The sequence below is a fragment of the Zeus faber genome, assembly GCF_960531495.2.
Source record: "Zeus faber genome assembly, chromosome: 22".
NCBI classification, from domain to species: Eukaryota; Metazoa; Chordata; class Actinopteri; order Zeiformes; family Zeidae; genus Zeus; species Zeus faber.
In genome coordinates, this window is record NC_137209.1 from 24,630,277 (window position 1) to 24,648,110 (window position 17,834).

At 41.7% G+C, this 17,834-nt stretch overlaps 1 protein-coding gene across 1 annotated transcript in view; it reads left to right on the forward strand.

Annotated features, from left to right (window-relative positions):
* Positions 1-241: 241 nt before the first annotated feature.
* LOC307247468 (adenylate cyclase type 4) overlaps positions 242-17,834 on the forward strand; it is a gene marked incomplete at its 5' end in the record, with an annotated part of 40,600 nt that continues 23,007 nt past the window's right edge. Inside the window, 6 exons of the mRNA XM_080023620.1 lie at positions 242-1,621; positions 1,706-1,903; positions 2,764-2,925; positions 4,645-4,794; positions 9,818-9,972; positions 17,672-17,783. Coding sequence (XP_079879746.1) covers positions 242-1,621; positions 1,706-1,903; positions 2,764-2,925; positions 4,645-4,794; positions 9,818-9,972; positions 17,672-17,783 — 2,157 coding nt within the window. The remainder of the gene's footprint in view (positions 1,622-1,705; positions 1,904-2,763; positions 2,926-4,644; positions 4,795-9,817; positions 9,973-17,671; positions 17,784-17,834) is intronic.

Below are 17,834 nucleotides of genomic sequence, written 5' to 3' on the forward strand. Positions count from 1 at the left end.
CAGAGGAAATACAAAGAAAGAAAATAGTGAAAGAGTAGAAATAGTTGTATTTTATACAAAACATTGTGAGAATAATACACAGGAAACAAATAGTACTAACAACACAGCAACAGGGTCTCAAGTGAGAAATCCCTCCAATCAGGTGGATTCATGGAACGGTCTTGAGCGATGAGGGCGTGGCTCTTACGTAAAGAGTCCTGAACCTGGAAGCGGAGCGGGTTGGAGACAGACGCACAAAGTCATGCAGGACCACCCTCTGGGACGCACCCCCCAGGAGACCCCCCAGGACCGGGACCGGGCCCCTGGGACCCGCCACCCCACATGGGAGCTGCCGGAGACCCTGGTTTCTTGCGTGGAGGTGGGCGTGGCCAGAACAGCCCGGGCCCAGCAGCCCCCGCAGCCCCGACCTGGAGCTCACACTTATAGGTCAGATCCTGGGAGCGAATCCTTGCTGGGAAGTTCAGGTCCCAAACCCACAGATCCCAAGGTCACCCAGACTCTGGTCCAAGGTCGGACGAGCCCTGGTCCTCCTGCTGCGTCCACTACAGACTTCTGCTGCAAAGGTCTGGACGTCCAAAAGGACTCGTTTGACCTGGACATGCACTCCACTACCCCAAAGGACATCTTCCTGAAGGATACCGCCCTGAAGGAGGTCCACCTGAAGGACATCCCCCTGAAGGACGTCGCCCTGAAGGACATCCCCCTGAAGGAGGTTCCCCTGAAGGATGTCGCCCTGAAGGACATCCCCCTGAAGGACGTCGCCCTGAAGGACTTCGAGCTGAAGGACATCTCCCTGAAGGATGTCTCCCTGGAGGACCTCCTCCTGAAGGACTCCACCGCACTGAAGGACATCCCCCTGAAGGACGTCACCCTGAAGGGCATCCCCCGGAAGGATGTCGCCCTGAAGGACATCCCCCTGAAGGACGTCGCCCTGAAGGACGTCTCCCTGGAGGAAGTTCCCCTGAAGGACATCCCCCTGAAGGAAGTTCCCCTGAAGGAAGTTCCCCTGAAGGACATCCCCCTTAAGGACATCCCCCTGAAGGAAGTTCCCCTTAAGGATGTCACCCTGAAGGACTTCACCGCCCTGAAGGACATCCCCCTGAAGGATGTCGCCCTGAAGGACATCCCCCTGAAGGACGTCGCCCTGAAGGACGTATCCCTGGAGGAAGTTCCCCTGAAGGACATCCCCCTGAAGGACATCCCCCTGAAGGAAGTTCCCCTGAAGGACATCCCCCTTAAGGACATCCCCCTGAAGGAAGTTCCCCTTAAGGATGTCACCCTGAAGGACTTCACCGCCCTGAAGGACGTCCCCCTGAAGGTCATCTCCCTGAAGGATGTCCCCAGGAAGGACTTCCACCTGAAGGATGTCCCCAGGAAGGACGTCCAACTGAAGGGTGTCCCCAGGAAAGACGTCCCCCTGAAATCCGCATGTTCACCCTCAAAGCTCCAGGAGGCTGGGGAAAAGCGGAGGGTCGGGTCAGGTGACAGGGTGTGCTGCTGTTACCGGGCGGTGCACCGTGGCTTCCTGCGCTGCGTGGAGGAGACGCCCGCCATGTTGCCTGGACTCCTGCTGTGCCTCCTGCTCTGCACCACCATCATCATCCTCATCCCCACCACCAGGGTGAGGAGCACCACCCACACTACCAGGTCCAGCTCTGAGGTTCTCAGGTTCATAGATAGTAATGATGACCGTTTTTCCCCGCAGAACGTCCACAACCATGTGGGCGCTCTGGCTGTGGCGGGCGTGGTCCTCTGCCTGGGTGTGGCCCTGCTGGTAGCACTGCCCTGGTTACCCACCGTGCGGCGCTGTGGCGTGGCGCTGGCCCTGCTGGTGTGGGCCATGATCTACACCTCAGCCCTGGTGTTCATGTTCACCGGAGGACCGGTCTCTGCCTGGGACCAGGTAGGAGGGAGATGCCGTGGCCGTGGTCCACCTTAGTGATGCAACCCTGAAATTTATTTTCTGGTTGTACCAGGCAACCAGATTTGGGTCATTGTCAACCACCTGATGCGGTCCGGTTGCCCCTTGTCCACTTTTCACCTCACTCTCCACTTTTCCACAAAAAATTAGCTCACACCATGATAATTTCACTCGATTATAAAATTTGGCAACAATTTAGTCAGTATCGGCAACCAGCTGATGCATAGTTTGCAGCTTGGCAACCACTTCAAAAAGTTAGTGCTCTGGGATCCACAGGGTGCAGGCATCCATAGGATGTTGGTTGAGCACTTGTAAAACACTTCACACCAATTGTTAGAAGTGGTTGCCAAGTTGCCAAACATGCACCAGCTGTTAGTTGCCACAACTGACAAAATGGTTGCTCGAATTTTAATCATTTTATTTTTGAATGAGATCAATAGAGAGATTTCTAAATACACGGCGAGGTAGGTGGTTGACAACGGCCGAAAGCTGGTTGGGCAACTGGGCAACTGTTATTGTTGAGCCCTGATACTTCTGGAATTTTTCATTTGCTTTTTAGTTTGAACAAAAAAGCAAATGAAAAAATTATAAATTTGGATGAAGTTTCCTCGTTTGTTTTGAAGTTTCATCTGGAAAATAATAAAAAGTTTTCACTGTTATTATGCCCCCCCCTCCTCTTCCTCACCCCTCCTCTCCTCACCCCCTCCTTTCCTCCCCTCCTCCCCTCCTCTTCCTCACCCCCTCCTCCCCTCCTCCCCCTCATCTCCCCCTCCTTTCCTCTCCCTCCTCCCCCTCCTCTTCTTCAACTCCTCCTCCTCCCCCCACCCCGCTCCTCCCCCCAGGTGGCCTTCTTCCTCTTCCTCTCCTTCAGCGTCTACACCCTCCTCCCCCTCTCCCTCTCCTGGGCTCTGCTCTTCGGCCTCCTCTCCTCCCTCTCGCACATCGTCATCGTCTCCACATTCGTCTCAGTGTCCCACCCCGACTCCCCCGCCCTGGCTGAGCAGGTACCACATTATCTATTAAATATGATCTATAATGTATTAAAAATGATCTATAATCTATTAAATATCATCTATAATCTATTAAATATCATCTATAATCTATTAAATACCATCTATAATATATTAAATATCATCTATAATCTATTAAATATCATCTATAATCTATTAAATATCATCTATAATCTATTAAATACCATCTATAATATATTAAATATCATCTATAATCTATTAAATATCATCTATAATCTATTAAATATGATCTATAATCTATTACATATGATATATTATCTATTAAATATCATCTATAATCTATTACATATGATCTATGATCTGTTAAATATCATCGCTAATCTATTAAATATGATCTATAATCAATTAAATATCATCTGTCATCTATTAAATATGATCTATAATCTATTAAATTTGATCTATAATGTATTCAATATGATCTATAATCTATTAAATATAAACTATAATCTATTACATATGATCTATAATCTATTAAATATGATCTTTAATTTATTAAATATGATCTATAATGTTTCCTGTTTCCTAAAAATCAAATACAATAAGAACATAAAAATACACTAAATAATTAAATAAAAATGAAAACATTTCAATTCACAAGATAAAATGACATCACTTCATCAGTTCAGCTCAGCAGGTTTGGTTGCAAAGCATTGTGGGAAATGATCATGTCAAAAAGATGTGATGTCATATGTGATGAGTTATTGTGGTTGAAGACTCTTTGAGATGAAAAGATAAAACTGTGAAACAGGAAGTGCAGCAGGACAACTTCCTGTTCAAGCAGGTGATGTTATTAAATATAATTTTCATAAATACACTGCAGCTTCCTATCAATACAATATAAACATACTGTATCAGGCTGGACAATAACAGTTGCCCAGTTGCTCTAGTCAGTTGCCAACCATCTTGTTTGGTTGCTCATCCGGTGTTTCGGTTGTCGACCACTTTCCAACAAGTTTGACAAAGTGTCCAAAAAAAATCAAATAAAACAAAAAATATTTTGATGTTCAGCAACGTTCAGGCGATGGGGGCGAGCGTCATGCTTCCATCTGTTGCATGTGTTGCTGCGTCACTCGTTGCTCGTCGCTCGTTGCTCATTGCTGCATTGCTGTGGTGCTACGTTGCTGCGTCGCTCGCTGCTGCGTCGCTCGTTGCTCATTGCTGCGTTTCTGTGGCGCTATGTTGCTACGTTGCTGCGTCGCTCAGCTGCTCATTGCTTAGTTGCTCGTCGCTCCTTGCTGCGTTGCTCACTTGCTTGTTGCTTCATTGCTGGTTGCTACGTTGCTTGTCGTTCATTACTCATTTATATGTCGCTCAGCTGTCATTGCTTCATTGCTCGTCGCTTCGTTGCTCGTCACTTCATTGCTCGTCACTTCATTGCTCGTTGCTTCTTTGCTTGACGCTTCGTTGCTCATTGCTTGGTTGCTCATTGCTTCATTGCTCCGTTGCTCATCGCTTCGCTGCTTGTTGCTGCGTCGCTCAGTTGCTCATTGCGTCATTGCTGATTCCAGGTTGCTTTGTTGTTCGTCGCTCTTGCTGCCTTGCTCAGTTGCTCATTGCTCATTGATAGTTGCTGCTAGTTAATACATAGCAAGAGAACTGGTCGGAACTGGTTTATGATATGAAACTGCAGGAAAGTTAATCAGTTTGAAACTAACCTTGTTTTCCTCCTCCACCACCCTCCTCCACCCTCAGCTGGTTGCTAACTCGGTGCTCCTCCTCTGTGTTAACTCCGTTGGGTTCTTTCATCTCTGGACGTCGGAGCATTTGCTCAGAGTCTCAAACATGAAGAAGCAGGAGTTTGGATCCCTCCGCTCCCAGAAGGAGGTGAAGAAGATGCATCAGGTTAGATGATATTATATCACATTACATTACACGACATTATTATATTATTTATTATATCGTATTTTATATTATATTACACATATTATATTTTATATGATATTATATATCATATATCATATATCATATTATAGATGATAGTACATATATTACATTTTATATGATATATTATATCTTCTGCCCTCACCACATGCAGACATACATGGCTATGCAGCGAGCTGAACCCTTTTCCAGCGAGTACCCGGAGACAGGAGCTCACTTATTGGAAGCTTGTAAACCAGTACAGAAACATGTGACCCGCCACAGCAAAAGCCACCATTTCTAAAATGGCCAGGAAAAATCTTTCTTGAAGGAAAATTTGATTTTTCCAGATTCTTGTTCTTTTGTGTTTTTTTTATCTCTCAAAAAAATATTATTTATATAATATATATAATATTATATATATTATATTATATATATATTATATATAAATATATATATTTTATTATATTTATTATATATATTATATATATTATATTATATATATTATATTATATATATATATATATATATATATTTTCAAAACAGTTTGATTTATGAGTAGTTGAAAAATGTAAAAGCGTGGAGTTAAATATTCCCGTTAGATGAGCTGGGGAAACACAGTTCACTTACCGAGACGCTGAATAGCGCTGAACAACGCCGATCGATGGTTTCCTTTAAAGCGAGCGTCCAGGTGAAGATCATTCCTCCATATTCCATGTGATGTGCAGTCACGATGTGGAACCGTTTTGATAGAATTCAACCTTTAAATACTACATGTTTTACACACACACACGGAAACATCGTCGTGGAGGGGGCGTGTACCAACGCGTACCATCAAGTAGGAATTGCTGACGTCACTTCCGTAAACAAGCCGAGGCTGCAGTTTAAATTGTCTGTGAAAACTTTAATTTCCCTGTGTTGTTATGGATGAGGAGAAGCGGGTGGAGAAAGATCTAAATCATATCACGGACCTTAATCTGACCGGTGCCACAGATCCAAGTCTTCATTTTCCACCATGATAGTCAGTTCTCCGACGGCGACGCGGAGAACGACAGCGACGCTGAATCTTATTTCTCCGGACTTGGAGAACATTTCAAATAGCCGATTTCAAAATTAATGTGATGATGAAACGAAATATTTTGAATAACCACCGGAGGAGACCGACAATTTGAAAAACAAAAAGTCGAAAGCTGCCAAATTACCCTAAATTATGCGTTGGGTCACATTATGCAGATGAAGGATCAGTCTCTATGCAGATGTAAACAACCTGCTCATACGATGTCATAGCTCCGACACTGAAAACGAGGCTGATGGAAGAGATGTGAGTCCGAGTCTGAGACGTGATCAGATTGACTGCATGTGTTTCTGTCTGACCATCTTATCTCCCTGTGTTCTGATGTCATACTATCATCACAATGCTATGATGTCACCACTAGTATCCCTGACCTTGGGGAGTCCTACTTCACAGTCTTCTGCCTGGGAGTCACCATGCAGAAGACAACCTCCGAGACGGGCCTAAGGGCCGTCCTGGCTTATCGTTACCTCCATCTTCCTCACCTTACCGTCGTCGCTGGGAAAAACCCTTGTGCCGCACCCTGGGGGTTCGCTAGACCTTGGACTTGATGTAATTGGTGATTGATCAGGTCATCGAACTGGGCTGGAGGTAACGGGGGTGCACCAACCTTCCGGGTAAGCAGAGTAGCTGGAGTGAGAATGGTTGGATGCTCTGGGTCTGCAGAAATCAATGTCAAAGGCTTGGCTTTAACTATCGCTGTGACCTCCGTCATGGAGGGCGGTAAAGACCGCTTGGTTTAGCTTTGTGGTGCCATGTTTAAGGGAGCAAGGCGTCCAGTGTACGGCGTGTGACTCCAATCGTCCTCTCCCAGCTGCTGCCCATGTCTGAAGAGTGTGAGTTATTGAACTGCCATGTGCATCCACACTCTGTCAGGTAGTTCTCAACTTGCTTGTCGCTAGGGCCGATGGAGTCTATCTGGAGCTCCTCGCAGGCGCCCACAAAGCTGGTCCTGCAGTCTGACCTGAACTGGTTCACGGGCCTCTGATGGCGAAGAAGTGTCTGAGGGTGTCAATGAAACTGGAGGAGTCCATTCACTCCAGCACTTCGATGTGCACTGCACCCGAGCTCATGCATGTGAAGATGACTGCCCACCGCTTGCTGTTCGCTTGTCCTCCTCAGGTTTCAGACCCTCCAGGGTTGAATACCCTGGGTCAAGGGTAGAGACGCTCTTTGGATAGAGGCTTGTTGCAGACATCCCAGCTGCAGCAAGAGCTATTTTTAGATGCTCGGGTGAAGGAGTGAGAGCCAGGCCACGATTCTTGAGAGCTTTCCAGCTGGAGAAACTCTCAAACTGCGCACTGTCAAGCTCAGCCTGAAAGGCATGTGACACAGACAGTAAACTCTGGTGAAGATCCCCATTGGTCCCGGGGTTAATAATGTCAAAGCCTTCGTCAGGTGGTCCAGGTTAGGTGCTCAAGTCTGATGGTAAGTTTAGGTTCGGTCTGAGCTTCCGCGTTAGCCACCTTGAGCTATGCGATGGCACCAACTGTCTTGGTGGAAGCGCTGCGGAAGATACTCTTTCCTCTGAGTTCTAGAGAAGGGACGAATGGCGTCCCATTTGTCGCCAGCGGTGCGCTGCTTTGGCCTCTGTGCTGAAGCAGAGAGCCGTTTCCCAACCAGCGGCGTCTAGCAGCTTCAAGCACTTCTGCTGCCGCCATTTCAGCCTTCGCTTCTGATTCCTTCTTAAGGGCCTTCCATGCGTGCCACCTCTGCCTTTTCTTCAGCCACAAAGCATGCCATCTCAGCCTGCTCTGTAGCCTCAACGCGAGCTCCCACTGGAGAACTCTCTACATCAATGCATGCTCTCTCCACGGACGTCTCTCCGTCGATGCCTGCTCTCTCCAATTCCATAGACATTTAATGCTTTGCGTACATGGCCTCTGGACGTGCGACTGCGGCTCTTGCAGAGGGCGCTGCAATCGCACTGACGTTGGACTTCATTGACCTGCTGGCAATTTAAAGGACTTATTGGCCAACTTGAAGGACTTGCTGGATGACTTGCCGAGCCCACTTTCTGCAGTCCACATTGTACTGCCACCGCAGTCCGGGCCTTCTCCCCATTCCTCCAAGTCAGGCTGTCCGCTTCAGCCCAACAGTCCCGTGGCACCTCGGGGTTCCAAGGGTTCTGTGAGGCCTGGGTGTTCTGACATCCTCGCTCTCAGCAGTGACTCGGTGGTTTCCAAGCCAGTAGATGCCTTGAGGCAAAGTCAATCTTTTAACTCTTCTACCCTCACCACATGTAGCCGTTCGTGGCTGTGAAGCGTGCTAAACACTCAACCCATAAGTACCCAGAGACAGGAGCTCACTTTTAAAACTGTGGAACAGTACAGAAATATGCAGATGTAAACAACCTGTTCATATGTTATCATAGCTCCTACACTGTCAACGTCCCTTCTCAAGGGCAGTGATGAGGCTGATGGAAGAGATGTTAGTCCGAGTCTGAGACGTGACAATACAGGGGGGGCAGGAAACTCCCCACCTGAAGGCGGAACATCATGTCATATATCATAATTATATTATGTTATTTATTATATTATATAATATATTATATATTATTATTTATTATATTATATATATCATATTTTATCATATTATATTTTATTTTATTGTATATAATTTATTATATTATATATTATATCTTTTATAATTTATTGTCTGCATGCTAATGCTAACAGTAGCTGGTGACGCCATCTGGTGGCTCTACATAGAAACTACAATTGAAGACTCTTTAATTTAACATTAATAACAGGAAATAGTTTATTATTCTATAAAATTATCAAATTATAGTTATTACAAGAAATATGTTATTATTATATTTAATTATTAAATCAAAATCAAAATTCTATTAATTTAAAATTATAACAGGAAATAGTTTATATATATGGCAAATACTTCACTATACAACTAGACCTACTAGTTATAAAACTTGACAGACTCGTTATAAAACTTGACATACAAGTTATAAAACTAGACATACGAGTTATTAAACTCGACAAACTAGTTATTAAACTCGACATACTAGTTATAAAACTCGACATACTAGTTATAAAACTAGACATACTACCGTAGTTATAAAACTCGACATACTAGTTATAAAACTAGACATACTAGTTATAAAACTCGACATACTAGTTATTAAACTCGACATGCTAGTTATAAAACTAGACATACTAGTTATAAAACTCGACATACTAGTTATAAAACTCGACATACTAGTTATGAAACTCGACATACTAGTTGTAAAACTCAACATACGTGTTGTAAAACTAGACATACTAGTTATTAAACTCGACATACTAGTTATAAAACTCGACATACTAGTTATAAAACTCAAAATACTAGTTATAAAACTCGACATACTAGTTATTAAACTCGACATGCTAGTTATAAAACTAGACATACTAGTTATAAAACTCGACATACTAGTTATAAAACTCGACATACTAGTTATGAAACTCGACATACTAGTTGTAAAACTCAACATACGTGTTGTAAAACTAGACATACTAGTTATTAAACTCGACATACTAGTTATAAAACTCGACATACTAGTTATAAAACTCAAAATACTAGTTATAAAACTCAACATACTAGTTATAAAACTCGACATACTAGTTATTAAACTTGACATCGTAGTTATTATACTTGACATCGTAGTTATTAAACTCGACATACTAGTTATTAAACTCGACACACTAGTTATTAAACTTGACATACTAGTTATTAAACTCGACATACTAGTAATTAACTCGACATACTAGTTATATTAGTAGATTTAATAGTTATACAAATAGTTACAGATCCAGATTAAGCCTTGACTCTGGAGTCCTGCTGCGGTGGAGCAGATCAAACTCCATCTTTGTTTCAACAATCCCTCCCATAAACGCTCATCTTCACCTCGTGACTTCCTGTGTGTCTCCATGGCGACAGGAGCACCTCCTGCTGTCAGTGTTGCCACGCTACATCGCCATGGAGCTGAAAACAGAGGTGATCCGCCGCCTGTTCAAGCCCAAGGCCAATGAGGAGAACCAGCGCAGCTTCCACAACTTCCACAGCCTCTACGTCCGCCAGCACAAGGACGTCAGGTGACAACCTTCTGCGTCATGTCCACAGCATCTCTAAATGTTTTTTGTGGAAGAAGAGGAAGAACATTCTGAGACAATTTCCACAGTTTCTTTCAAATTGCCATTCTTCACCCCCAAGGTCTTGACTTGGACAGAAAGCAGAATCATCATCAGTTCAATATATTATTTGGATGTCCTTGTTGGGCAATGGTTGCCTTTATCAGGGAGAGGGACAGGAAGCTGAAGGTAGAAAGATGGAGAGACACGCAGCAAATCCAACCTGGTTCACTGCAAGTGTTTCATCCATGAGGACACACCATCTCCATCATCTAGTTCCATCATCTAGTTCCATCATCTAGTTCAATCATCTAGTTCCATCATCTAGTTCAATCATCTAGGTCCATCATCTAGTGTCATCATCTAGTTCCATCATCTAGTGTCATCTAGTTCCATCATCTAGTTCAATCATCTAGTTCCATCATCTAGTTTCATCATCTAGTTACATCATCAAGTGTCATCATCTAGTTCCATCATCGAGTTCCATCATCTAGTTCAGTCATATAGTTCCATCATCTAGTTGCATCATCTAGTTCCATCATCTCGTTCCATCATCTAGTTCCATCATCTAGTTCAAACATCTAGTTCCATCATCTAGTTCCATCATCTAGTTCCATCATCAAGTGTCATCATCTAGTTCCATCATCGAGTTCCATCATCTAGTTCAGTCATATAGTTCCATCATATAGTTCCATCATCTAGTTGCATCATCTAGTGTCATCATCTAGTTCCATCATCTAGTTCCATCATCTAGTTCAATCAAATAGTTCCATCATCAAGTGTCATCATCTAGTTCCATCATCTAGTGTCATCATCTAGTTCCATCATCTAGTTCCATCATCTAGTTCAATCAAATAGTTCCATCATCTAGTTCAATCATCTAGTTCAATCAAATAGTTCCATCATCAAGTGTCATCATCTAGTTCCATCATCTAGTGTCATCATCTAGTTCAATCATCTAGTTCCATCTTCTAGTTCCATCATCAAGTGTCATCATCTAGTTCCATCATCTAGTGTCATCATCTAGTTCCATCATCTAGTTCCATCATCTAGTTCAATCATCTAGTTCAATCATCTAGTTCCATCATCTAGTTCCATCATCAAGTGTCATCATCTAGTTCCATCATCTAGTGTCATCATCTAGTTCAATCATCTAGTTCCATCATCTAGTTCCATCATCAAGTGTCATCATCTAGTTCCATCATCTAGTGTCATCATCTAGTTCCATCATCTAGTTCCATCATCTAGTTCAGTCAAATAGTTCCATCATCTAGTTCAATCATCTAGTTCAATCAAATAGTTCCATCATCAAGTGTCATCATCTAGTTCCATCATCTAGTGTCATCATCTAGTTCAATCATCTAGTTCCATCTTCTAGTTCCATCATCAAGTGTCATCATCTAGTTCCATCATCTAGTGTCATCATCTAGTTCCATCATCTAGTTCCATCATCTAGTTCCATCATCTAGTTAAATCATCCAGTTCAATCATCTAGTTCCATCATCTAGTTCCATCATCAAGTGTTATCATCTAGTTCCATCATCTAGTGTCATCATCTAGTTCAATCATCTAGTTCCATCATCTAGTTCCATCATCAAGTGGCATCATCTAGTTCCATCATCTAGTGTCATCATCTAGTTCCATCATCTAGTGTCATCATCTAGTTCAATCATCTAGTGTCATCATCTAGTTCCATCATCTAGTGTCATCATCTAGTTCAATCATCTAGTTCCATCATCTAGTTCCATCATCAAGTGTCATCATCTAGTTCCATCATCTAGTGTCATCATCTAGTTCCATCATCTAGTTCCATCATCTAGTTCAATCAAATAGTTCCATCATCTAGTTCAATCATCTAGTTCAATCAAATAGTTCCATCATCAAGTGTCATCATCTAGTTCCATCATCTAGTGTCATCATCTAGTTCAATCATCTAGTTCCATCTTCTAGTTCCATCATCTAGTGTCATCATCTAGTTCCATCATCTAGTTCCATCATCTAGTTCCATCATCTAGTTCAATCATCTAGTTCAATCATCTAGTTCCATCATCTAGTTCCATCATCAAGTGTCATCATCTAGTTCCATCATCTAGTTCAGTCATATAGTTCAATCATCTAGTTCCATCATCTAGTTCCATCATCAAGTGGCATCATCTAGTGTCATCATCTAGTGTCATCATCTAGTTCCATCATCTAGTGTCATCATCTAGTTCAATCATCTAGTGTCATCATCTAGTTCCATCATCTAGTTCCATCATCTAGTGCCATCATCTAGTTAAATCATCTAGTTCCATCATCTTGTTCCATCGTCTAGTTCAATCATCTAGTGCCATCTTCTAGTTCCATCATCTAGTTCCATCATCTAGTGTCATCATCTAGTTCCATCATCTAGTGTCATCATCTCGTGGCATCATTTAGTGTCATCATCTAGTTCCATCATCTAGTGTCATCATCTAGTGTCATCATCTAGTTCGATCATCTAGTTCCATCATCTAGTTCTATCATCTAGTTCCATCATCTAGTTCCATCATCTAGTTCCATCATCGAGTGTCATCATCTAGTTCCATCATCGAGTTCCATCATCTAGTTCAATCATATAGTTCCATCATCTAGTTCCATCATCTAGTGTCATCATCTAGTTCCATCATCTAGTGTCATCATCTAGTTCCATCATCTAGTTCCATCATCTAGTGTCATCATCTAGTTCCATCATCTAGTTCCATCATCTAGTGTCATCATCTAGTTCCATCATCTAGTTCCATCATCTAGTTCAATCATCTAGTTCCATCATCTAGTTCCATCATCTAGTGTCATCATCTTGTTCCATCATCTAGTGTCATCATCTAGTTCCCTCATCTAGTTCCATCATCTAGTTCAATCAACTAGTTCCATCATCTAGTTCCCTATCAAGTGTCATCTTCTAGTTCCATCATGAAGTGTCATCATCTAGTTCCATCATCTAGTTCAATCATCTAGTGTCATCATCTAGCTCCATCATCTAGTGTCATCATCTAGTTCAATCATCTTGTTACATCATCAAGTGTCATCATCTAGTTCCATCATCTAGTTCCATCATCTAGTGTCATCATCTAGTTCAATCATCTAGCTCCATCTTCTAGTTCCATCATCAAGTGTCATCATCTAGTTCCATCATCTAGTGTCATCATCTAGTTCCATCATCAAGTGTCATCATCCAGTTCCATCATCTAGTTCCATCATCTAGTTCCATCATCTAGTGTCATCATCTAGTTCCATCATCTAGTTCCATCATCAAGTGTCATCTTCTAGTTCCATCATCTAGTGTCATCATCTAGTTCCATCATCAAGTGTCATCATCTAGTTCCATCATCTAGTGTCATCATCTAGTTCAATCATCTAGTTCCATCATCTAGTTCCATCATCAAGTGTCATCATCTAGTTCAATCATCTAGTGTCATCATCTAGTTCCATCATCTAGTGTCATCATTGAGTTCCATCATCTAGTGTCATCATCTAGTTCCATCATCTAGTTCCATCATCTAGTTCAATAATCTAGTTCCATCATCTAGTTCCATCATCTAGTTCCATCATCTAGTTCAATCATCTAGTTCCATCATCTAGTTCCATCATCTAGTTCCATCATCAAGTGTCATCATCTAGTTCAATCATCTAGTGTCATCATCTAGTTCCATCATCTAGTGTCATCATTGAGTTCCATCATCTAGTGTCATCATCTAGTTCCATCATCTAGTTCCATCATCTAGTTCCATCATCTAGTTAAATCATCCAGTTCAATCATCTAGTTCCATCATCTAGTTCCATCATCAAGTGTTATCATCTAGTTCCATCATCTAGTGTCATCATCTAGTTCAATCATCTAGTTCCATCATCTAGTTCCATCATCAAGTGGCATCATCTAGTTCCATCATCTAGTGTCATCATCTAGTTCCATCATCTAGTGTCATCATCTAGTTCAATCATCTAGTGTCATCATCTAGTTCCATCATCTAGTGTCATCATCTAGTTCAATCATCTAGTTCCATCATCTAGTTCCATCATCAAGTGTCATCATCTAGTTCCATCATCTAGTGTCATCATCTAGTTCCATCATCTAGTTCCATCATCTAGTTCAATCAAATAGTTCCATCATCTAGTTCAATCATCTAGTTCAATCAAATAGTTCCATCATCAAGTGTCATCATCTAGTTCCATCATCTAGTGTCATCATCTAGTTCAATCATCTAGTTCCATCTTCTAGTTCCATCATCTAGTGTCATCATCTAGTTCCATCATCTAGTTCCATCATCTAGTTCCATCATCTAGTTCAATCATCTAGTTCAATCATCTAGTTCCATCATCTAGTTCCATCATCAAGTGTCATCATCTAGTTCCATCATCTAGTTCAGTCATATAGTTCAATCATCTAGTTCCATCATCTAGTTCCATCATCAAGTGGCATCATCTAGTGTCATCATCTAGTGTCATCATCTAGTTCCATCATCTAGTGTCATCATCTAGTTCAATCATCTAGTGTCATCATCTAGTTCCATCATCTAGTTCCATCATCTAGTGCCATCATCTAGTTAAATCATCTAGTTCCATCATCTTGTTCCATCGTCTAGTTCAATCATCTAGTGCCATCTTCTAGTTCCATCATCTAGTTCCATCATCTAGTGTCATCATCTAGTTCCATCATCTAGTGTCATCATCTCGTGGCATCATTTAGTGTCATCATCTAGTTCCATCATCTAGTGTCATCATCTAGTGTCATCATCTAGTTCGATCATCTAGTTCCATCATCTAGTTCTATCATCTAGTTCCATCATCTAGTTCCATCATCTAGTTCCATCATCGAGTGTCATCATCTAGTTCCATCATCGAGTTCCATCATCTAGTTCAATCATATAGTTCCATCATCTAGTTCCATCATCTAGTGTCATCATCTAGTTCCATCATCTAGTGTCATCATCTAGTTCCATCATCTAGTTCCATCATCTAGTGTCATCATCTAGTTCCATCATCTAGTTCCATCATCTAGTGTCATCATCTAGTTCCATCATCTAGTTCCATCATCTAGTTCAATCATCTAGTTCCATCATCTAGTTCCATCATCTAGTGTCATCATCTTGTTCCATCATCTAGTGTCATCATCTAGTTCCCTCATCTAGTTCCATCATCTAGTTCAATCAACTAGTTCCATCATCTAGTTCCCTATCAAGTGTCATCTTCTAGTTCCATCATGAAGTGTCATCATCTAGTTCCATCATCTAGTTCAATCATCTAGTGTCATCATCTAGCTCCATCATCTAGTGTCATCATCTAGTTCAATCATCTTGTTACATCATCAAGTGTCATCATCTAGTTCCATCATCTAGTTCCATCATCTAGTGTCATCATCTAGTTCAATCATCTAGCTCCATCTTCTAGTTCCATCATCAAGTGTCATCATCTAGTTCCATCATCTAGTGTCATCATCTAGTTCCATCATCAAGTGTCATCATCCAGTTCCATCATCTAGTTCCATCATCTAGTTCCATCATCTAGTGTCATCATCTAGTTCCATCATCTAGTTCCATCATCAAGTGTCATCTTCTAGTTCCATCATCTAGTGTCATCATCTAGTTCCATCATCAAGTGTCATCATCTAGTTCCATCATCTAGTGTCATCATCTAGTTCAATCATCTAGTTCCATCATCTAGTTCCATCATCAAGTGTCATCATCTAGTTCAATCATCTAGTGTCATCATCTAGTTCCATCATCTAGTGTCATCATTGAGTTCCATCATCTAGTGTCATCATCTAGTTCCATCATCTAGTTCCATCATCTAGTTCAATAATCTAGTTCCATCATCTAGTTCCATCATCTAGTTCCATCATCTAGTTCAATCATCTAGTTCCATCATCTAGTTCCATCATCTAGTTCCATCATCAAGTGTCATCATCTAGTTCAATCATCTAGTGTCATCATCTAGTTCCATCATCTAGTGTCATCATTGAGTTCCATCATCTAGTGTCATCATCTAGTTCCATCATCTAGTTCCATCATCTAGTTCCATCATCTAGTTCCATCATCTAGTTCCATCATCTAGTTCCATCTTCTAGTTCAATCATCTAGTTCCATCATCTAGTTCCATCATCAAGTGTCATCATCTGGTTCCATCATCTAGTTCCATCATCTAGTTCCATCATCTAGTTCAATCATCTAGTTCCATCATCTAGTTCCATCATCTAGTTCAATCATCTATTCCATCATCTAGTTCCATCATCAAGTGTCATCATCTGGTTCCATCATCTAGTGTCATAATCTAGTTCCATCATCTAGTTCCATCATCTAGTGTCATCATCTAGTTCCATCATCTAGTGTCATCATCTAGTTCCATCATCTAGTTCCATCATCTAGTTCCATCATCTAGTGTCATCATCTAGTTCAATCATCTAGTTCCATCATCTAGTTCCATCATCAAGTGTCATCATCTAGTTCCATCATCTAGTTCCATCATCTAGTTCCATCATCTAGTGTCATCATCTAGTTCAATCATCTAGTTCCATCATCTAGTTCCATCATCAAGTGTCATCAACTAGTTCCATCATCTAGTGTCATCATCTAGTTCCATCATCTAGTGTCATCATCTAGTGTCATCATCTAGTTCCATCATGAAGTGTCATCATCTAGTTCCATCATCTAGTGTCATCATCTCGTGGCATCATCTAGTTCCATCATCTAGTTCCATCATCTAGTGTTATCATCTAGTTCCATCATCTAGTGTCATCATCTAGTTCCATCATCTAGTGTCATAATCTAGTTCAATCATCTAGTTCCATCATCTAGTTCCATCATCAAGTGTCATCAACTAGTTCCATCATCTAGTGTCATCATCTAGTTCCATCATCTAGTTCCATCATCTAGTGTCATCATCTCGTGGCATCATCTAGTTCCATCATCTAGTTCCATCATCTAGTTCCATCATCTAGTGTCATCATCTAGTTCAATCATCTAGTGTCATCATCTAGTTCCATCATCTAGTGTCATCATCTCGTGGCATCATCTAGTTCCATCATCTAGTTCCATCATCTAGTGTCATCATCTAGTTCCATCATCTAGTTCCATCATCTAGTGTCATCATCTAGTTCCATCATCTAGTTCAATCATCTAGTGTCATCATCTAGTTCAATCATCTAGTGTCATCATCTAGTTCAATCATCTAGTGTCATCATCTAGTTCAATCATCTAGTGTCATCATCTAGTTCCATCATCTAGTGTCATCATCTCGTGGCATCATCTAGTTCCATCATCTAGTGTCATCATCTAGTTCAATCATCTAGTTCATCATCTAGTTCCATCATCTAGTGTCATCATCTCGTGGCATCATCTAGTTCCATCATCTAGTTCCATCATCTAGTGTCATCATCTAGTTCCATCATCTAGTTCCATCATCTAGTGTCATCATCTAGTGTCATCAACTAGTTCCACTGGTTTTATAGTTTTCTAGAAACATCAATTCCAAAAAAATCTCCACAATTTCTGTCAAATTTCCGCCTGACACCTTAAGGTTGTTACTTGGTTATCTGTCATCACCTGTCTGTCTCTCTGTGGCATCCTGTATGCTGGCACCCAGCTGGCCAGTAGCTGCCCCCCTGAGGAGCTGCTGCTAACATCCTGTCTGTCCTCCTGTCTCTCAATAGCATCCTGTATGCTGACATCGTGGGCTTCACCCAGCTGGCCAGCAGCTGCTCCCCTGAGGAGCTGGTGGCTGTTCTGAACAAGCTGTTTGGACGCTTCGACGACATTGCCAAGGTGACAAAACCACAAAGTCAAGTCAAGTCAAAACCAAACTAAAGCAAAAGA